The sequence below is a fragment of the Xiphophorus couchianus genome, chromosome 14, assembly GCF_001444195.1.
Source record: "Xiphophorus couchianus chromosome 14, X_couchianus-1.0, whole genome shotgun sequence".
NCBI lineage: Eukaryota > Metazoa > Chordata > Actinopteri > Cyprinodontiformes > Poeciliidae > Xiphophorus > Xiphophorus couchianus.
Genome location: NC_040241.1, coordinates 21,101,761 through 21,125,029, shown reverse-complemented (window position 1 = coordinate 21,125,029; position 23,269 = coordinate 21,101,761). Strand labels below are relative to the sequence as shown.

The 23,269-nt window shown below is 40.3% G+C and overlaps 1 protein-coding gene across 1 annotated transcript; it reads left to right on the top strand.

Moving 5' to 3' along the window:
- Positions 1 to 403: 403 nt before the first annotated feature.
- cnpy3 (canopy FGF signaling regulator 3) lies at positions 404 to 8,716 on the top strand. The gene is made up of 6 exons (XM_028039085.1): positions 404 to 664; positions 1,950 to 2,076; positions 3,451 to 3,547; positions 4,672 to 4,794; positions 5,648 to 5,765; positions 7,458 to 8,716. Exons 1-6 carry the CDS (start codon positions 559 to 561, stop codon positions 7,733 to 7,735), a joined length of 849 nt encoding a protein of 282 aa, XP_027894886.1. The 5' UTR covers positions 404 to 558; the 3' UTR covers positions 7,736 to 8,716.
- Positions 8,717 to 23,269: the final 14,553 nt, after the last annotated feature.

Sequence of the window (23,269 nt, the reverse complement as noted above, 5' to 3'; positions counted from 1 at the left end):
ATTGTCTGTGATAGTTGTGATTTTGAATCACATATTTCTCTTTCCAACAACAACAAAAAAAAAACCTTAAATGTTGCTATTTTTAAACACAATGAATAATTGATCAAAAGTTTTTAAAAAAATACAAACTCTTATTTTATACACACAATTTGCTGCTGCAAATTTGTAAATACATCTATTTTATAACACACAACAATATTTAATAAATATAATTTTTATGTATGTTTACTCTCTTTATCTTTGACATGAGATTTGTTTTATGCGTTGTATCGAAAAAAGGGCTCAGAGTGATACCTCATCTCATATCTTCTCTCTGGACGTGCTCTGCCTGTGATTGGTCAAGCAGCTGCCACTTCTTCGGCGCTGATTGGTCCGCCTTGTGGCGTGCGTCATGTTCGTAACGCCCTTACCGGAAGTTGCTGCAGACGAGTTTTTTTGTAGCTGTGATCATGACCCGCAGAGGGATGTGAAAAGTGGGTTGAAATGGGCAACCCAGTCACGTTTTAACGGTTTAAACGACTTTTATGTAGAGATAAGGAGTCGAAGACAACTTACGGTATGATGTTCGCGGTTTACTGGTCGGCTCTGGCCGTAATTTCGTCGGTTGGAGCAGCTAAAACGGACGGAGACGATGATTGGGTTCATCTTCCAAACAGATGTGAAGGTAAAAGTGAAGCTCAGCAGCTGTTAGGGTCACTTTAAGCTCCTCATTGGGCCATCCGGTCCCGATCTTTACTTTATTTACAGACACGAGATCTATTTTTAATGTCTTTGGATTTGTTGTTGTGTTTGCTGCTGATATGAACTGTTTGTCATTACTTTTCGTCCTGTCACGTATTTGTCTTTTAAAATAACCAAAAATAACGAGATAATGGTCACAGTTACGTGTTTAATTCAATTGTACGTTTATATTTTACATTATGAGAAGAATTAGTTGCCTACAGAGCACGGATAATCAAAAAATGAATCTGTAAATGCATATGAAAAATAAATTGTACCGAAGGGATCACATTTACAGAACGTATAAATAACAATAATAGCTGCTGTTATAGTAATAATTTAGTATTTATTTATTTATTTTTAAATACTGTAATGTTAATGTAAAAATGTATTTAACCAGCGTTCTCATAGTGGCTTAAGGATAAATCAGCTATAAAAATTGGAAAATGTTTGGAATTTGTTTGAAAATCACAAATAATTTTTAATTTCAGAAGTCTATACTCAGGAGCTCATTTCTGACCTAAAACCTGGGCAGTTTGCATATGATCTGAAGACAAATAACCTTTTTTTTTTCTTTTCAATATTTCTGTCCATAAATTGTAATAATAGTAAAGTCAGATATTATCTGAAGGCTTTTGGTGATGATTGGAGCTTTAGTTTGAAATATCTGGAGTAAAGATTTAATTCTGGGACCCTCAGAAATACATTTTAAATCTCTTTATTCATATTTTTCTGTATTATGAAGCAATTCAAGTTTTATAACTGAATATTTAACCAAATACTTGCAATTGAAAACTAATCAAATCAATAAAAAAGCTGTTAAAAACTGGATAAATTAGATGAGTAAATAATTTGCTAAAATAAATATTAAAAATGAATAATAAAAAGCTACATAAATTAAAACTACTTAAGAATCAATCTGTACATTAAAACAATAGATCCAAATTAAATTTACAAATAAAGCTTTAGTATTAAGTACATAAAACAGTTAATTATTTGATCAAATCAATAACTGATAGAAAAGTTGGAATTGTTTTTTTCTGGATCAAAGAAAGATTTTATTCTCCATAATTTTAGACCTATATGCATAACTGAATTTGTTATTTTTGCTAATAAAACGGTAAACTTGAGGTCAAACTGTGGCTGGAAGCAGCAGCTGAAGCTCTGCAGTTTGTGCTGCAGAAAGAAAGAAATTCCCCTCAGTGACGCTTTGGCTCTTCCTGCTTCAGTCTGTAAGTTCGTCAGCATCGAGATGAAGTCGGCCTTCGAAGAGACGGGCAAGACGAAGGCCGTCATCGAGAGCAACTACAACTTCATAGACGGGAAGGGAGCGCCGCCGGTTAAATACGTCAAGTCGTAAGTTTCTCTGCAGCTCTCAGTGAAGCGGTCGGGTTAAAAAGCAGAAATGAGACCTTGATTCTGGCACCAGGGGACGAGAACCCGGTCAGATTCAGTTCCTGTGGAAGAACTCGATATAGAAACAGGCCGAGCTGCTGTCACATCTCAGGAAATACTTTCTGAAATGTTAATTTATCTGCAGCAGCTTGTAGAACAAAAGTACAGAGAAATTTACTCGCATAATCATTTAGTTTTTCTTCTTAGTTTGAAGCTTGATCTTTAGTTTTTAGGTGACGTTTCCTCTAGCTAATAAGTAACATCTACTCACCAATTTATGTTGCTGCTTCAGTGAATACAGCTCACACTTCAGAAACACCAAATATTACAAAGTATTTTGGTCCAGTTTCTAGTGTATTTAATACACTTGAAATAAAGTTACAACTAACTTTTCACCAAGCTATGGCAGCTTGTTTTAAGTCAATAATTTCTTAATATTGATGAAAAAGTGCAAGTTACAAGTGAAATATCACTATTTCCTATATCATAACTTACAATATGAGAAAACGTCTTGCTCTACTGGCCGATAATTTCACTTTGTAACTTGAACTTTTTCATCAGTAGTAAGGAATTATAGATTTACAACTAGTTCTAACTAGTTGTGTCAATTATTTAGATTTTTCTGTTCAAATTGAACAAAAACATTGGAATAAGATTTAGGGGTGCACGATATATCGGAAACGTCATCGGTATCGGACGATATTAGTCTTTTTTTTAACATATGGTATCAAGCCGATAAATAAAATATGACAGAAATATTAATATCAGTTTTTGATATCAGCCCAAATTTTTGTATCAGTGCACCCTAATAAGATTAGAATATTAAATTAAACATGTTAAAAAAAGGTTTTTACAGTAATCTGGTCTTAATGAAAGTATGTTTAGTACCTGCTTAAATGTTTTTTCCAAAATGTATTTTTAATCTGACAAATGAAGCTAATTTACTGACCTACATGTATAATATTGTTTATTTCTTGATGGTGGAGAAAATCAACCAATCCGCTGATGGACATGATTTAGGTAAAGTCCTCAGATCTCGTTGCAGAAAAACATGCAAACAGTGTAGAAAATATGAAGGAGTGAAAAAAATATAAAACTACTCTATTCAAAAATGATTCTTCTCTGGAAGGCTGAGGCGACTGAGGTGAGAAATGTGGGAGAAAGTCGTTGATTTGGTACAAAAACAGGGATCCAATTTGCATCTTTCTCCTTCTACAGCTCAGGGTAACCATAAACCGAGCCTAAATCGGACAGCCGTGACCTCTGACCTTTCAGCAGCGCAGCAGTGATAAAGTTTTATCACAAGTTGACCCGAGTCTTTCTGTTGTTTAACAGAGATCTGCGATTCATCGAGGTTGTGGAGAACGTGTGCCAGAGGCTGCTGGAGTACAACCTGCACAAAGAGAGGAGCGGCAGCAACCGCTTCGCCAAGGTCAGACTGTCTATCTGGTCGGGGGTCAGAGGTCAGGAGTTTAGTCTCATCTAGATCTGAGGTCTGCAACCTTTACGGTCCTGTTTGCCCTCAGTACGGCGAGAAAAACTGGTTCAGAGCCACAAACATTACATGACCAGATTAGAATTTTTGATAAATATCATTAAAAAAATATTTATTTCTGTTTTTAGGATTTAGAATAAATAAAAACATAAAATAAAAACATTTTCTTCTTTGTGACGTTGACATTTGTGAAAAGATTTCTTCAAAAAAAAAAAAAGAAAAGAAAGAAAGTCCCCAACCTGACGGCAAGAAACTCAAATCTAAAAATGTATTTCTGGTATTTTAATGTCATTCTGTTTTAATATAAAGCAATTATTCCATGAATAATGGCTAAATATTTATATATATATTATATTATATATTATTATATTATATATATACATTTCTGCCAAAATATCTCAACATTTCTAGAAAAATCAAGGAAATTTCTGAGCTTCAAAAGTTGAGAAAATTTTGACGTTTGAAATTTTTAAGTTTAAGATTAAACTAAAAAATAAATTTGTTTTTTTTAATCAAATTTTGAAATTTTGAAAATCTTGTTTTTCCTAGAAAATTTCTGAACTTAAATTCAAAATGTCATAAGTTTTTTGTTAGAAATTAACTTTTTTCATAGAGCTGTTGTTGCATCTAGATATAAAACTTTAGTTGGTTCTTGGTAAATTTTAGCCAAAGATATTAGGAGTCACTGTGGAAGATCCAAAGTACCACTGGTGGCTCCAGAGCCGCAGGTTGGAAACCTCTGATCCAGATCAGGTTTTTGGATGCTGGATGTTTTCTAGACAAACAGGAAGAGTTTTAAATGAAATTGGACTTTTTTTTTTAGGATTTTTAAAAATGTTTCATTCCTCATTTGTGGAGTTTTTTTTGTCTGAATACATTTGGAAAAGAGAAAATATCCTTAAGAAGACAGTTTCCCGTGATTCCTGACCGGATGTGTGTATGCATGCCGGCGTGTGTGTGTGTGTGTGTGTGTGTGTGCGTGCGTGCGGGCGTTGTGTGTGTGTGTGTGCGTGTGTGTGTGTGTGTGTGTGCGTGCGTGGTGTGTGTGTGTGTGTGTGCAGGGCATGTCAGAGACGTTCTCCACCCTTCATGGCCTGGTGCACAAGGGAGTGAAGGTGGTGATGGATATTCCCTATGAGCTTTGGAACGAGACGTCTGCTGAAATCTCCGACCTCAAGAAACAGGTGTTTGTTTTGTTTTTGCTTCTTTTAATATGTACCGTGTTTAATAAACAGGCTAAAAATTTTAATTAAAAAGGATGAAATAATAACAGAACATAAAATATTTATTATTTGCCAAAAACAACTGGGTGTTTTCTACAACAGAGTATTAGGGCCAGAATAAGATTATTATTTTATTATTATTATTATTAATTTTTCTTTAAGAAAAAAAGTTGTTTTAAACTGAAAAAAGCTTGGATAGTGTCATCAAGTTCTGACGGGACCAGCTCAGCAAATCCATCCGGTTCTTACTTCGAAATAAACTCAGTCGTTTGCAAAATCGTTTCAAAGTTCTGCTACTGATAACTTATAGAAATAATAACTTCAGAAGATGCTCAGCATTTCTTATTTTAATATTTTGTTTTTGTATAGGAGTTTTTCTAAAATTACTATTTCATTCTCCAAGTATTATGACTTTACTTTGTTACTATAAGTTTATTCTTGCAAATTCTGACTTTTTTTCAAGTAACTCTTCGACTTTATTCTTGTTTTACGGCTTTATTTTTGTAAATCGCAATTTCAGTCAGGTAATTCTCAAACTTCATTCTCGCATTACTACGACTTCTCACTTTGTTAAAACCTTATTCTCGCATTATTGCAACTTTATTCTATGGTTTTGCTACGACTTCATTCTCAAACTTTTATTATTGCGACTTTATTCTCATTTTGCTACAACATCTTTACACTCTTGGTAAAACAAATCGGAGAAAACACACTGTAAATTCAAAATGGCGCGCCCGGATCTCGTTTTTAAAGAACAGTTTGTGAGTGTGTGTTGACGTCTGAGCCCTGTTGCATTTCCTGTGTGTGTTTCCAGTGTGATGTGATGGTGGAAGAGTACGAGGATGTGATTGAAGACTGGTACAAAGGGAACCAGGAGGAAGACCTGACCTCTTACCTGTGTGAGAAACACGTCCTGAAAGGAGGAGACAAAGGTAAACAAACTCAATATGATCTCAAATTGTTTGTTTTTCTGCTGACTGAATGTTTTTCCTTCGGCTGTTCTGGATTTAGAAATCTCGCTCAGCTCCTCAAGCTGGAGAAATGTTTCCACTGGCAGGATCGCACATAGTGGAGATTAAAAATCCCCTCTGGCCCGAGTTCACACCACATTTTTCTTGTCCTTTTTCAGCATTCCCAAGTTTAAAGGAGCATATTCACAGGGGGAAAAAGTATAATTTATTTCCCCTTCCCTTAAAAAGTTCCTCGGTTTGCAGATTTTGTGACTTTAAAGGTTTATTTTTTTCAGAACACCTTGTTTGGTGTACAGAAAAATGTGAAATAAAAACGAATTTGCAAGAACAGCTGGACCTTAAATGTTTCTCTGCTCCGGTTGCGTTTGAGCAGCAGAAACATGTGAAACGTACCGAACTGAAGCAGAACTGATGTCATAAAATGCATTTGGGAACGGTGAGCCGCTGGTTCTCAGGAGTTTATTTATATGCAGCGACCAGAGCCAAAAAACATCTAATCCAGGAAAATCCCCTGCTGGAAACACGAGCACGAAAACCTCCAGAGCACATTCTGACTTCAGCTAACATTTTCACCAGTTGTTGCTTATTTGATGCAGTAACAGCCTAAATATTCACTCCGTCTTTGCACCATGCGCTAAGATAAACTAAGTCTGATGTATGGAAGACAATAAATGAAGGCTGCAGATCCATTTAACAACCTCAAATGTCAGAATATTTTTTGGTTTAGTTCGTCATTAGGACCACATTTTATTTTTTTCCCCCCTTTTCCACAATTATTAAATGTTTCATTCAAGAAATTATTTTTTATTGTCTTTTTGGTAAAATTGTACATCAAATTTGTTTGGTTCTTTAATTTAAATATATTTCAGATCTATTTATTTAAGAACAAGGGGAAAAATATCTGTTTATGTTAGAATAGAAACAGATGCTTGGATGTTGCACAGTCATTTCTAGAGCTGCAACTTAAGAATATTTCAGTAATCGAATCTCGTATCGATTATTTTGACGAGTAATCAGATAGGAAGTTGCCGCTCTGCAGAATTTTCACCTGAGCTTTTTTTTCTCCATTAAAATACATATTAAAAAAATGTTAATAAAAAATTATTCAATTTCTTTTTTAAACAAGAAAATGAATATTTTATTGCCCAAAATGCAGTATAACTAATTACGTGAAGCCTGTGCAGATGATAGAAACAGACGGTGTAACCAGATTGTTGTTCTACATTTATTAATCCTTATTTTAGTTTAGTTTCTGTTAAATTACACGGTGCAGTCAACAATCATCGAAACATCAACTTTAGTACTTTGTATATTCTGCTGTTCCTATGAATAAAACCTTAAAATTAATTGAATTTGAACATATTATGTTGTTGTTTTCAGGTACTTTTGTGACTTTATTCTCAATTTATTCTCATAAGATTAGGACTTTATTCTCATTTTTTGACTTTTCTCCTGTAAATTACAACTTCATTCAGGTTAGTTATCATCCGAACATTAACTTTAGGACTTAATAGATTTGGCCTTTAACTGTTCAATTAATAACTCTTTAAAATTAAGCTCTTTTTAATTTTTTTCTCTTCCTTGTTTCCATGTTAAACATTTTTGTCTCTAATTTTGTTCCTTCTCATACTTTTGCCCACTTCCTCCGTCCAGCCTGCCTGAATGAGAACTGGACTCCAAAGAAGAAAGGAGACCAGGCAGCTATTGCAGAGGACAAGAAGAAGAAAAAGAAGAAGGGAGGCAAGAAAGGAGGAGAGAAGGGAGACGGAAGCTCAGACGGAGAGAAGACGACCAAGAAGAAAAAAAAGGAGAAGAAAGTGAAGAAGAAGAAAAAGAGCAAAGCTCCGGTGGAGAAGTCGGACGGAGGGCAGACGTCGGATGAGGAGATCCAGCCTCAGGTGCCTCTTTCTGGGCAGAAAACGGAGCTGTGAGCCGCTGGATTTCCCTCTGGATTCTCCTGCCTGCTTCAATCTGCAGCTGTCGTCTAAACAGGAAACATGCTGAACAAGCACTTTCTGTTAGAGTTTTAAAGTCCTTTAAGCCAGAACGTTATTGTTGTTTTAGGACTTCATGGCAGACAGTTTTAATTTAAAAGTACCTTTTTGGTATTTGTCGGACGGTTCGTTTTCATCCTGTTATCTACATCCACTAATCAGAAGGAATGGCATTTAAATTTGGGAGCCTTTAATTAATGAATTTATTACACAACAAGAGTCTTCAGTGATTTATAAAAACAAAAATTTGTGTCTTTTGGTCTGCTTGTGTCATTAAGATCATGATTCTGTTAAAAAACTCAGTTTTGCCCCAAATTTATGTGACGTGAATCTAAAATCACGACTGAAAGATGAGATTATATAATTTATGAATGAAAATCAAGTATAATTAATTCCACTTTCTTTTAAAAGATGCATTTCTAATGGTTTTCTGATTGTAAATTAAACTTCTTGGGAAATGAAAACTGAGGTCTGAGTCTAGAAAGCAAACTTTCACTTTAAAGTTGTGAAACTTTTGTCATATTTTGCTACAGATCGATTCCTAACAAAGTGACTCGTTCGTTTCCTATTCTCTGTTTTCATATCAGTAAATTCCTGAGAGCTGGACCTTTAGGTACATTAATTTGTGTTTCATTTAAGTCTGTTTTTGTGCACTGTACAAAAGCTGCTATCGAAGGTGTGTGTGGTTGACCTCAGCTGTTGCATTTTTCTGTGTATTTTTATGAGATTTTTACTCTGAAGTAAGATGTTGGTGTTGATGTATTGGAGCTGGAACTATTTGAAACTCTGCAAACATTGGATGAATTAAAGTAGGTCAGTATGTTGCCTCATTTTATGTGGTTGTAGAAGATTTTTTTTTTTTTAGATAACTTGGTTTGAATTTGTTTCAAAATTATTAAATTTAGCCTTTTAAAGTTATGATGTAGTGTCCTAATTTGGCCACTAGGTGGAGTCCGAGTTCAGGTTCACAAACTGCAGGTTCCTTTAAAATACCAATGGAATTTTTGCAATTTGTCTTAAATTTGAAAATAAAACAAACTTTACCAGGAAGTTAACTTGAATTAAAAAGCAGAACTGTATTATAATTCATTCTTTTAGGGAAAAGACTATCTAAAACCAACCTGTCCTTATTTAAAAAGATATTTGCAATTCAAATTACCCTTAAAGGGTTCGTTTGTGCCAGACCTAGTTGTACAACCAAACCCCAAGTTGAATTATATGTTAATATATTCTGGATATGTTCACAGTGAGTAAGCTGAGAGTCCCAGATATTTGTAAGTTTCTATGGACAAATTATTGGCTAGAAAAGGTAATGGGACTGGATACATAGGTGAGTAAAAACGCATTCATTCTGTTTTCTCAACATTAATTATTAAATGATTTGCCTTCATGGTGTACTCTGTATTTCTCATACAGTAAGGACAGTATCGGTATACAACAGGGCGGTTAAAAACACGTGAAGAAGATCATTAATGTACATAAGAAAGAGCAGCAGTCGCAAAAAAACTCCCCTATAGATCAATCCAATGCCTGTAATGTGATTCTCCAGTTTTTAATAGCAGAATGATCAGATTTAACAAAATTGTAACAAATTAAATATATGTGATAAATATTGGTTTTTCATACAGAGACCGTGACATACAAATTATTAATTTAAGCATCTGTCAAAAACAGAATCTGGCGTAAAATCGCTCCCGTTTCAAATCTCGACGCCATTATTGTTAGCAAAGATGGCGGCTAGCTAACCGTTTCCAGTTATCCTCTAACAATGTCTTAGCTACTTGCGTTTAAACAAGAATAAAGGTAGTTTTAACAAGTTTTCCCACTTGTTAAACAAATGGGATCGCAACATCTTGTAGCTCACTGCTATAAAATGAAGAGAGAGAAATAACAACAAAAGTGATTAATGTCCTCAGTTGAACGTTAATTAGCGCCGAAACCTGAACACTGGATTCTACTCTTCATCTTTTCGGACAAGGAGTCATAAGCTGATCCTTTCATTATTACAGCTGTTCATATTAGCCAGCTTTGGCTGAGATGTTGTCTGTTGAATTTTTGCATCACAAACTGAGTTTGAATGAATCTACCGTTTGTGTAGAACAATCTAGTCCAGGTTAGTTCCTACAAGTCTGAACCGGAAGTGACGAGTGCCGGTAGGCAAACAGAGGACAAAGCATAGAAAAACCATATGGCTTCCAGACCATCCATCCATCCATCCATCCATCCATCCATCCAATTTCCATCCATTTCCTGTACACCCTTGTCCCTTGGAGGGGTCGGGAGGTGCTGGTGTCTATCTCCAGCTAACATTCTGGGCGAGAGGCGGGGTCACCCTGGACAGGTCGCCAGTCCATCGCAGGGCAGCACAGGACACACAACCATGCACACACACACCTAGGGAGCATTTAGAGAGAGACCAATTAACCTGACAGTCATGTTTTTGAACTGTGGGAGGAAGCCAGAATACCCGGAGAGAACCCACGCATGCACAGGGAGAACATGCAAACTCCGTGCAGAAAGACCCTGGGCCGGGAATCGAACCCGGGACCTTCTTGCTGCAAGGCTACAGCTCTACCACTGTGCAGCCCCAGACCAGCTTCCAGACCCACAAAAAGAAAATATATTGACACCCTTGATCAATGTGGAAGAGTATGAGATATAGAATTTGGCTCATTTATTGTTGTCATAGCAACTCCATAGCAGTTGTCACAACAGAGATGGATACCTATCAAGACAGCCGTCAGCTACAAAGTTCCCGGAAGTGTGACATCACATGAGGTCTATGTATAGCAAATTCAAGATACTCAACCCTGTTGTGAAAAATGAGGTGGAGTTGGAAGCTGCAGTTGAAGGGAAACTTTGGGTTCGTTGACGATTATTTCAACAATTCAATGATTAATTGTTGTTTTACATGAAAAGCAGGTGCTGACTTGTAAAATAATTTGATTTAGGACATCACAGTGGTTTTTAAAGTAATTTTCCCTTCTGTGATGGAGCTAATAGTGATGCACATCAAATATTATGATCTAATTGCGCTTTCCTGCAGTACCGCATTTGAGCCGTAGGTGTCACCCCATCATTTGTTTTAGCGACATCTTCTATATTGCTTTGCACTTGACCAGCAGCCAAATCCACTTAACCAGACTAAATGAAATAGTGTGTGTGTGTAGGTGGGTGTGTTTCCAAAGTTAATTCAGTCCGTCAGCTTTCTCATCCCCTTTCAACACTTTTTTAATGTGTGTCTCTCTCTGTGTGTGTGTACGCTTGTGTCTTGTGTTAGAATTGAGATATCTCCTGCTATCAATCAACAGGTGTGTGTATTTTTACATATCCACCATTCATATAAAAAAAAAAAAATTGTCTGAAATGTGTGTGTGTGGGTGTGTGTGTGTGTGTGTGTGTGTGAGGTCCTGAATGTGTTTATTTATTGAATAATTCACAGCTGGGTGTTTATAGAAGAAACTGTGGCCTCAGAGCTGCAATAACACAGGGCAAATATTGTGACTTACACACACATGAACACACACTTTATCAGCCATTTCAGGGTTGACGGTTTATTTGGACACTGTGGACGGTGGAAATGGAATGTAAAGAGAGCAGACACGTGAACACACACATTTATATTACCCATGGAGATTTCTCACTATCTTCATGTGCTCCATATCTTTGGTCTGTGCTTTTTATTTTGCGTCCCAGTGAGAAAAATTGATGTGTGTAGGAAAGGCTTCCTGGGTAACCTTGAACTATTTTAGATTTGAGCTGCTTGAATTAAACATTCTGGTAGTTTACACAATGTCTGGCTCAGATTTTCAGTAATATTGGGATGAAAGATGAGGTTGAGGGTTCAGTCTGTGCTGTATAGATAATTTATTATAAAGCAGTTGGTCGCACTGATGTTTTGTTTATTTTTAAGCAGTTATGAGCCATGGTGGCGAAACCAGAAACTGTTACAAGTTACTCACCAGGTCGTTGCTAGCTTACCAAAGAATGAGTTGCCGTATTTTCTGGACTATAAGCCGCACTTAAAAGCCTTTAATTTTATCAAAAAACAACAGTTCGCCTTACATGTTGTTCTGGAGTAAAACAGGTTGTGCTGTCCTCAAAGCGATTTTGTGTGATACATGGCTTTCACGGCGCTCTGTCAAAATGTTTTAGTTACATTATGGCTACTGTAGTCAGGAGCGTCACAAAGTAATACGTACTGTACTTTGACTGGTCTGACTTTATCTGAGTGTTTTGTTTAACGTAATTCGCCTTATAGGCCAGTGGGCTTTATATATGAAAAATGTACGAAAACAGATCATTCATTAACGTTGCGCCTTATAATCCATTGCAAAAAATTGGCGCAGTGTCTGCCGTTAAGCGGGCGCTGTACCGGTCCGTCGTGGTGAAGAGAGAGCTGAGCCAAAAAGCGAAGCTCTCGATTTACTGGTCGATCTATGATCCCACCCTCATCTATGGTCATGAGCTTTGGGTCATGACCGAAAGAACGAGATCGCGGATACAAGCTGCCGAAATGGGTTTTCTCCGTAGGGTGGCTGGGCTCTCCCTTAGAGACAGGGTGAGAAGCTCAGTCATCCGGTAGGGACTCAGAGTAGAGCCGCTGCTCCTTCACATCCAGAGGAGCCAGTTGAGGTTCGGGCATCAGGTCAGGATGCCTCCTGGACGCCTCCCTGGTGAGGTGTTCCGGGCACGTCCCACCGGGAGGAGGCCCCGGGGAAGACCCAGGACACGCTGGAGGGACTATGTCTCTCGGCTGGCCTGGGAACGCCTCGGATTCCCCCGGAAGAGCTAGAAGAAGTGGCTGGGGAGAGGGAAGTCTGGGCCTCCCTTCTGAAGCTGCTACCCCCGCGACCCGACCCGGATAAGCGGAAGAAAATGGATGGATGGATTTATTGCCGAAGGGATTGTTTTCTTAATATTATGGTACAGAAAATGCAAATGACAAAGAAGAACTGTTGATTTGCAATGCATATAAGTTTAATACACAAGTACCAGACTTCCTGCAATAAGTTTGGTGACTTCAATGCAACATAAAAATAGTTAGAAGGTAAAGAAGTGTGTATTTATGTCAAGCTTTATGTTATGGAGCCGTTGAATTATCACATATTGCATGTTGATCAGTGTAATGTTTATGACATTTCTAAGCTGACCTCACAGTAATGTTTGGATCAGATTTATTCCTGCTGACAGCAGCTTGTTTAGTCTGATGTGACCTAGAGAAAAGGAAACAGACCTTTAAATGGAAATATTGATTATTTTCATTTGAATATTCATCTGGTTTCCTCTGCCCAAGTGTGTGTGAGTGTGTGTGTGCATCTCAAATGTCCTTTCCATCTGGCAGGTATCCAGGTATTACTACATTATATACTACATTATACCTACTACAAGCGCTCTGATGTTATGTGTTTGGAGACAAATGAAGGTTGTTTTTCTGCTTTAACCATCCTGATGTGCCTAATGAGTGAAAACTGCAGTAAGATTTAGTTTATTAATAACAGTAAAGAAAAATTATGTAATTGTCTGCAATAGGAAATGACAGGTTGTTGAACTGCCGTATCATGTGGTGTTAAATATATTTAAAAAAAATAATTTTATTCTTTTTTAGGATTTTGTTACTTAGTTACTTTTGTTAAAAGTGAGATATCTACATCCAATATCTTCAATTAGCATTCTGATTGGTCCAAATGATATTTCTAAGATCCTGATTTGGTATTTTGTCAAGTCAAAATGTCACAGATGTATGTAAAATTTAAAAATTTCAATTAAAGAAAATGTGAAAAGTATTTTTGAAAAATGACCTTTTCTAAGCTGTTTTTAGTGCATTGTATGTTTCGGGAGAAAATTAATTGAAAACTAATTCAATATTTCTAAAGAAGACATCAAGTTCACAAAGATTGAATGTAAATGCAGATACTTTACCATTCAGTATTCAGTCTTTGTAATGACTAATTGGTTTCTGACTCAAACAGCTTCCTGACAACGATATCAGCACTCTACAGTTGAAACGATTAATCGGATGAATCGCAATTAATCAACTAATTTAGCAATCAGTTAATCGACTCATAAAATGCCCTTTCCTGAAATAACTGCACTCTCAGAGCCGATATTAAGCCAAAAGTATGCAACATGTGCATTTTATATTTATAATAAATGCCTGTAAAGTTCACTAAAGCAGTGCTGTTATTGTATTTTAGGCAATAAAATGTTTTTTTTATTTATGAAAGGAATTTAATAGTTTTTATGCATTTTATAATGTACTTCTAGTATTCTACAAAAAGTCTAAAGTGGTTAATGGTAAAAACTCCAGAATGTGCCAATTTTTAAAAATCTCATTAATCGATTAATCATCAGAATAACTGATTATATAGATTAATTGATTACTAAAATAATAGTTTGTTACAGCACAGCACCACTTACACACCTGGGAACCAGCAAATGTTTGCCTTTAATGTGCAGAAATAGAAGTAGTGAAGCAGTTGGACATTTAATTAGCTTTGCTACAACAACAAGCACCAAATGTCCAAATCTAAGAACAACCAAAGGTTAACTTGTCTTAGTCTTTTGTTTCCTCTGAAAGGACAACCAATGCAGCGTAAATGCAGAATGAATGCGAGCCGTGCTGCTGCTGCTGCTGCTGCTGCTGCTGCTGCTGCTGCTTCGCTCCACCTGGTGTATTTTTGTCTGTGGTTGTGCCCCAGTTGTGTACGACTTCTTGGTGTTGAGAAGCAGGTGAAGGGTGTCTAGTGACAGAATGCCTGGTGTGTAGCCTATTTTCCAGGCTTTGACCTTCCTGGAGAACACAGAAGGAAGATGAATTGGAGCGCTGAGGCTGTCCACTCTCAGGAAGGAAAAAAGGCCTACAGTAATCGATCGATGCTGTGCGGCTTATTTCCTCTTTAAACTCGCTGCTTTTACACAACTCTCGAGTTTAACTCCGTCACCTCTGATTCGGTTTTCCTTACAGGTAATAATGGAGGTCAGCTTCAGGTTTGTACATAAAAAGCGAGTTTTCTGTGGCGCGACATGGAAACACTTCAAACAGCCGCCAAACAAATCAAAGGAAGTAGATTACAGTCGGTGAGTCAAAAATATAAAACGCCGACCTCTACAGCTAACAGGTCGCCAGGGTCAGCTGGAGTTAGAAAGGTCAGACTATCAGATCTGTATCCCATCTTCCTCCTTCACACGTCGTTCTTCTTCATTTCACTTCCAAACTCCTGGGCTCACTTTCTGCGTCTCCAGGAACTTTAGATTCTCGCTCTGCCTCGACTTCCAGGTCATAGCGGCCGAAGCTGAGGAGAGCGATGGCATTTTCTGCTGCAGCTTTAGAGGCGTTGATGTGAACGAGGTTGAAGGTTTTACTGCAAGAACGCAGAGCTGGAAAAGAAACACTTTCATTAAAAAGATAAACTAGAATAGAAGTGCTATGTTCTACAAGGAGAATTAGGTCCATGCTAAATTTTAGGAAGTCGTAATATTCCGACTTTATTCTCATATTATGACTTTATTCCTGTATTATTTTGCCTATTTTAATGACTTAATTGTCGTATTTAACTTTTTTGTTGTTTGACTTTATTCCATCCATCCATCCATCCATCCATCTTCTTCCGCTTATCCGAGGTCGGGTCGCGGGGGTAGCAGCTTCAGAAGGGAGGCCCAGACTTCCCTCTCCCCAGCCACTTCTTCCAGCTCCTCCGGGGGAATCCCGAGGCGTTCCCAGGCCAGCCGAGAGACATAGTCCCTCCAGCGTGTCCTGGGTCTTCCCCGGGGCCTCCTCCCGGTGGGACGTGCCCGGAACACCTCACCAGGGAGGCGTCCAGGAGGCATCCTGACCAGATGCCCAAGCCACCTCAACTGGCTCCTCTCGATGTGAAGGAGCAGCGGCTCTACTCTGAGTCCCTCCCGGATGACTGAGCTTCTCACCCTATCTCTAAGGGAGAGCCCAGCCACCCTACGGAGAAAACCCATTTCGGCCGCTTGTATCCGCGATCTCGTTCTTTCGGTCATGACCCAAAGCTCATGACCATAGATGAGGGTGGGAACGTAGATCGACCGGTAAATCGAGAGCTTCGCTTTTTGGCTCAGCTCTCTCTTCACCACGACGGACCGGTACAGCGCCCGCTTGACAGCAGACGCTGCGCCAATCCGCCTGTCGATCTCCCGCTCCCTTCTTCCCCCATTCGTGAACAAGATCCCGAGATACTTAAACTCCTCCACTTGGGGCAGGACACCCCCCCTGACCCGGAGAAGGCACTCTACCCTTTTCCGGCTCAAGACCATGGCCTCGGATTTGGAGGCACTGATCCCCATCCCGGCCGCTTCACACTCGGCTGCGAACCGATCCAGCGAGAGCTGCAGATCACGATCCGATGAAGCCAAAAGGACCACATCGTCTGCGAAAAGCAGAGATGAGATCCTAAGGCCACCAAATCGGATCCCCTCAACACCTTGGCTGCGCCTAGAAATTCTGTCCATGAAAGTGATGAACAGAATCGGTGACAAAGGGCAGCCCTGGCGGAGTCCAACTCTCACCGGAAACGAGCCCGACTTACTGCCGGCAATGCGGACCAGACTCTGACACCGGTCATACAGGGACCTGACAGCCCGTATCAAAGGGCCCGGTACCCCATACTCCCGGAGAACCCCCCACAGGGCTCCCCGAGGGACACGGTCGAACGCCTTCTCCAAGTCCACAAAACACATGTAGACTGGTTGGGCGAACTCCCATGCACCCTCCAGGACCCTGCTGAGGGTGTAGAGCTGGTCCAGTGTTCCACGACCAGGACGAAAACCACACTGCTCTTCCTGAATCCGAGGTTCGACTATCCGACGGACCCTCCTCTCCAGGACCCCTGAATAGACCTTGCCAGGGAGGCTTAAGAGTGTGACCCCTCTATAATTGGAGCACACCCTCCGGTCCCCCTTTTTGAACAGGGGGACCACCACCCCAGTCTGCCAATCCAGGGGAACTGCCCCCGATGTCCATGCGATATTGCAGGGACCAGACAAAGTGCAGCCCGAAGACCCCAATGATGAAGGAAAACCTTGGACTTGGTGTTCCCTCGCCCGGACGCGGGTCACCGGGGCCCCACTCTGGAGCCAGGCCTGGAGGGGGGGCACGATGGCGAGCGTCTGGTGGCCGGGCTTTTACCCATGGAGCCCGGCCGGGCTCAGCCCGAAGAGGAAACATGGGCCCCCCCTCCCATGGGCCCACCACCCGTGGGAGGGGCCAAAGGGGTCGGGTGCACTGTGTGATGGGTGGCGGCCAAGGGAGGGGACCCTGGCGGTCCGATCCTCGGTTGCAGAAACTGGCTCTTGGGACGTGGAATGTCACCTCTCTGGTGGGGAAGGAGCCGGCGCTAGTGCGTGAGGTCGAGAGGTTCCGGCTAGAAATAGTCGGTCTCACCTCGACGCATGGCTCTGGTTCTGGAACCAGTCTCCTTGAGAGGGGCTGGACATACTTCCACTCTGGAGTTGCCCAGGGAGAGAGACGTCGGGCAGGAGTGGGCATACTTGTTGCTCCCCATCTCGGCGCCTGTACGTTGGGGTTTACCCCGGTGAATGAGAGGGTAGCATCCCTCCGCCTACGGGTGGGGGGACGGGTTCTGACTGTCGTTTGTGCTTACGGGCCGAACGACAGTTCAGATTACTCACCCTTTTTGGAGTCCTTAGAGGGGGTACTGGAGAGTGCTCCTCCTGGGGACTCCCTTGTTCTGCTGGGGGACTTCAACGCTCACGTGGGCAACGACAGTGAGACCTGGAGGGGCGTGGTTGGGAGGAACGGCCCACCCGACCTGAACTCGAGCGGTGTTCTGTTGCTGGACTTCTGTGCTCGCCATGGATTGTCCATAACGAACACCATGTTCAAGCATAAGGGTGTCCATATGTGCACTTGGCACCAGGACACCCTAGGCCGCAGTTCGATGATCGACTTTGTCATCGTTTCATCGGATCTGCGGCCGTATGTCTTGGACACTCGGGTGAAGAGAGGTGCGGAGCTGTCCACTGACCACTACCTGGTGGTGAGTTGGCTCCGGTGGTGGGGGCGAAAGCCGGTCAGACCTGGCAGGCCCAAACGTGTTGTGAGGGTCTGCTGGGAACGTCTGGCGGAATCCCCTGTGAGACGGAGCTTTAACTCCCATCTCCGGCAAAACTTCGAACACGTCCCGGGGGAGGTGGGGGACATGGAGTCTGAGTGGACCGTGTTCCGTGCCTCCATTGTCGAGGCGGCCGATCGGAGCTGTGGCCGCAAGGTTGTCGGTGCCTGTCGCGGCGGCAACCCTCGAACCCGTTGGTGGACACCTTCGGTGAGGGATGCCGTCAGGCTGAAGAAGGAGTCCTATCGAGCCTTTTTGGCCTGTGGGACTCCGGAAGCAGCTGATGGGTACCGGCGGGCGAAGCGGCATGCGGCTCGGGCGGTTGCTGAGGCAAAAACTCGGGTGTGGGAAGAGTTTGGAGAGGCCATGGAGAAAGACTTCCGCACGGCTTCGAGGCGATTCTGGTCCACCATCCGGCGTCTCAGGGGGGGGAAGCGGTGCAGCACAAACACTGTTTATAGTGGGGATGGTGTGCTGCTGACCTCTACTCGGGACGTTGTGGGTCGGTGGGCAGAGTACTTCGAAGACCTCCTCAATCCCACCAACATGCCTTCCACTGAGGAAGCGGAGCCTGGGGACTCTGGGTTGGGCTCTCCAATCTCTGGGGGCGAGGTCGCCGAGGTGGTTAAAAAGCTCCTCGGTGGCAAGGCCCCGGGGGTGGATGAGATCCGCCCGGAGTTCCTTAAGGCTCTGGATGTTGTAGGGTTGCCTACAACATCCAGAGATGAGATCCTAAGGCCACCAAATCGTTTGTTTGACTTTTGTTTGACCATTGTTTGACTTTATTCTCATACTAAAATATTCTTGTATTATTTTGACTTTTTTCTTATGACTTCATTTTTATATTCATCTTTTTTTTGTTTGACTTTATTGACGCAATATTCTGACTTTTTACTCATATTATTTTGTTCTTGCATTATTTAAATTTTTTGTATGACTTCACTCTCATATCTAGAGTGAATAAAGTCTCATATGACTTTATTCTCATAATATTAGGATTTATTATCATATTATGACTTTATTCTTGTATTATTTTAAAAAATTTGTATTACTTCATTCTCATATTCTACTTTTTTCTCATAATATTACGACTTTGACTAAATAAATAGGGGTATAAGTTTATTCATAATGATTTATGACTAAGCATATAATAACTAGTATGTTAAGTCATAAACCAGTTTCAGAAATCTGGACTGTTAGTGTTGAAGCTAATTTTATGCTACAACGGCCTGCCATACGGCCTCGTACGTCTTCTTCCTGCTGGTATTTTGCTGCTCTATGGGCTCCATCACATGTTAAACTGGTTAGCTGCGTGACAGCGCAACAATGCGTCCACTCAGTGGGGACTTGTTTGTGTTTTAATGTGGCCACTGCTGTTCACGGTTCACAAGAACTGGCTCAAAGTTCAGCTCACACAGTCCAAATCTGAATTCATTCATGTTCACCGTTCACCATTTGGACCTCCAGAGCCAAATTCAAAACCTCGCTGTGAATCTGGGTCATGTTTATTTATTTGTTTTTCAAGTCTGTAAAAATGTGCTATGAGTTATTACATGACATCAGGTTTTATTTAGACTAGTGCAATTAGTATAAAAAAGCTTAATAACTACTGATATTGTGTTAAATGTGAAGAAATTTATATGTTAAATATAACAGTAGTTATGTGATAGACTGGTTTCCTCCAGTTTATTTACAAATCAACTCATCATTGACTAACTTGTTGTGTTTATTTATTATTCAAAGTTGCTTAAGATCCAATGAAAAGTCCAACAGATTTACTTTCACAAGTGGAGCATTACAGCTTTTATTAATTTGTTGATTAATTGACTTTATGTCCAACAATCTTTTCTTCCTTTTTTGTCATTTATTTTTAAAATGCTTACTTTGCCATATATTGTATAAGAATAATTACATTAGATTAAATTGAAATATATTTTATTATAATTTTAGCATAGAGGCCCTTAATATGCTGTATTTAAAATGACTAAAAGGCTGAATGTCTAGCAAATACTTTATTTGAAATAAGTCAATATGTTCTTATCTTCTGTTAGAGAAGAGAGTAAACTATGAATAAACGACATGAAAACCTCTGAAGAAGAAACAGAGCACAACTTCCTTCTTCGCGAAATGTAAACAAAATGGAGTAGCATCAGATTTTACTGGTTTCCGGACGTCTGTTCTGTCTTTGGTAGAACACGACGAGCCATTTCTCCGGCTGGCGCTAGATACACACGTTTGTTTAGGTTGTTTTTACCCAGAATGCCCTGCACTGTAGTTCACTTCCTGCTTTTGGAGCGGTTTCCGGTTTGCTTGGTTTTCAGAAAAGCATTGGAACCAAGGGAGACCGAAGTTTTAAAGTTGCAATATGTAACTAGAACTTAGCGATGTCAATCACAATCTTGTGTGGCGATGCTTATCCTCCCTCCCTGCTCCCTTTCTTGGTCTCTGTTGCGCTGCAGCTAGCATAGCCTGTTGTGAATGCTCAGGCTAGGTAGCATACCCACCAATGATAGCGGATAAACGGTTTGATGTAATGATGAGTTGTTTCTCCACCATTAGCACATTTAGCAGCGCATTCATGAGGTTGATTGTTAGCACTAAGACCCTCCTCCTGGTTCTGATAGGTTGTTTTTTGGTTGGTTAGCAGTGCATCTCTTCGTACAACAATAGTAACTCAAGGAGATTGGTCATTTCATAACATGGTGACAGTTTTAACCAATATGTAAAAAAACACATTTCTTATAAAAGTTACACAGTGCAGCTTTTATTAACCAAAAGAGCTAATTGTGGTCTGTCTAAGAACTTGAGTCTTCGTTTGCTTAAAGTGAACTCAGTTCAGTTTGACTGTTTGTGGATGAAAACAAATCGGACACCGCTCCAAAACCATTAAGTGAATTACAGCACAAGGCATTCTGGGTAAATGCAACCAAAACAAACATGCGAGTCTTGTTCAAACACAAAAGAAAAATCCTACAACCGCTAATATCGGACGCTACTCCATTTTTGTTTTCATTTTGTGAAGTAGAAAGTTGCACTCTGTCTTCTTCAATAGTTATTATGTCGTTTCCTTCAGTGGTTCTTGGTGCAGCGCCCCCACACGCGAGGCGGAGAACTGCTTTTTCTACTAGTTTGGTTTGTTTTACACAGTGCAGCGTGAAAGAACCACAGCAGCTGAAAATGTTTGCTCCCAATCGAACCGAGTTTAAAACAGCACAACTTTCTCCTGCTGTTGCTGTTTTGGACTTTTAGCCGAAAAGCTGAGAGTCGTCTGACCGCAGCGTGGGCCTCTGGACGCACGGATCGCTGCTCATGAAACTGCTCCATGTCGGGTTAGATTTCCAAACGCACGCTGATCTCCCAGCCTCGTGGGGACGGTCCAGCAGTGACACTAACGGCAGACTACGTGGCATTTAGAGCAGAAAGGTGTGACATGCAGGCCTTCACACTCACTGTCTGCCTCTCTCACACACACATTTGCATACGCTCACTCCGCGGGGCTTGCCATTATTAACAGCTGACCTTTGGACATTTAGGCTGTGAAATGATCACACATCAGACCTGAGGACTGGATATCACAACTCACTTCATATCTATTCTGCTCCTCGTTCTCTCTCGTTTTCTAAAAAATGTAACAGTTCATTGTTTCTTGTTAAAAGGTTGGTTTATTAAATGTGAATGCAGATCTCTTTTTTTCTGGTGTTTTTGTATTTTGGCAACATTTTTTCATGGTTTAATTGGTTCTGACCATTTTAGAAAAACTGGGTTGTCTGTGCCTCTTTAGCTAAAATAAACTTAATTGAATTATTGGGTTGTTTTTCTTGTCTTTTTTAACATTGATGCTCATGTAGGCTGTTTCCAATCAGCAGTTCTTGTGAAGCTCTGTATTCATTTTGATCAAGTTGGATTTCTCAGAGGAATTACAATTAAATTCATTTAAAATTTTAAAATAATTTTTTTTGAAATTAGGGAAGCTCTGATATGAAAATTTGGGCCAATATCTATATTCGATATTAATATGGTTGATAATTAATTAGCAAAAAAACCCCAAAGTAATTAATTTCTTAAAAATGCATGTAATTAATTAGTTGAAATTAACACGTTGAAGTCCCAGCCCTGGGTTTCTGAAACTACTTTCCTCAGATGTGAAGGAACCGGCTCTCACTGTTTGTGGTCCATTTCCAAGCAGATTGTTGACGCTGAATTGGGTCACTAGAGTTGGGTTCAACTGTAACCACTAGATGAGAAAATCCCCACATAATGAGACGGTTGACTTTTTGCAGGAAGTTTTTGTCTAATCTTCTCCCTTTTAACTAAACTCAAAGTGTTTTTTTTCTTGGCATGTTTGAAAGAGTCCAACCCGGCCAGAGCCGCGGTTTACTTCTGCCGCTCTTTTTAAGCGACGTGAAAGCGTTTCTGGAAATGAAATAAAAGTGAATAGAATAACAATTTGCCAATGCGAATCCTCAGTCAGGCTGGAGGAGGTTTGGTCTCTTCTGTCCTCCTTCGCTCTCCATCTGTTTTCCACATAGTTGCGCTCCAACCAGATCTCAAACCAAATTTAAACCCAGAGATGACCAGCTGCTATCTGCGCGAGGCTGTCCAAGGTCATCCAGCTAAAACAACACGGCAAGTACAGACCGGTTCCCTCTGGATCAATTTTCACCTCAATCACCCTCCGTCCAGTCATGAAGTTATTTTAATTCTTCTTCCTCCGTTCTCACGTTCTGTCCGTCTCCGTCTCCCTCTGGTCAAGTGTCCGCTCTGCCTGCCAAACTCCTGAGTCTGTTTAAAGGAGAGAAAAAAAGAGAAAGTTTCTAATTTGGTATCAATTTATGTCCAAAGTTGGGAGTGTGTGTGTGTGTGTGTGTGTGTGTATTTCTCTTTTTATTCCCATGATGCCATATGGGCCACACACACGTCCACCCCCAGGATCGCGGCTCACAGAAATAGTTGCTCCAATGTTTTTCTGAACACATGCGTGTTCTTTTGTCCACGTCTGTTTTTAGTCTGTAATGATCAAAAGTTCTGCGTTTTTCATTCTAGTTCACTTTTATTTTGTTGTGACTCGGTTCAATTAGCTAGTTTGTATTAGTTATTGTTAGTTAAATATTGCTTAGTTGTAGTTGAGTTTTTATTAGTTTTATTTTTTTCATACTTTCTTTCATAAAGGTCCAAGTGCCGTGGTTATGTTTACATCGATTGGGTAATTAATACTCAACATTTTCAAAAAGTATATACAATTATTATTATTATTGTTATTGAACAAAAATCAACTCTGGTGTTTAGTCCAAACTTTTCCTGTCATCATTTACGGTTGTGGAGTTTGGAGTGCCGTAATTTGCCGACATAAAACGCTTTGGTGGGAGAGAAA

Coding starts and splice junctions, on each gene's coding strand:
- cnpy3 (XM_028039085.1), top strand. CDS start 559: ATGATGTTCGCGGTTTACTGGTCGGCTCTGGCCGTAATTTCGTCGGTT. Junction 2,077..3,450: donor CCGGTTAAATACGTCAAGTC/GTAAGTTTCTCT, acceptor GTTGTTTAACAG/AGATCTGCGATTCATCGAGG. Junction 3,548..4,671: donor GCAGCAACCGCTTCGCCAAG/GTCAGACTGTCT, acceptor GTGTGTGTGCAG/GGCATGTCAGAGACGTTCTC.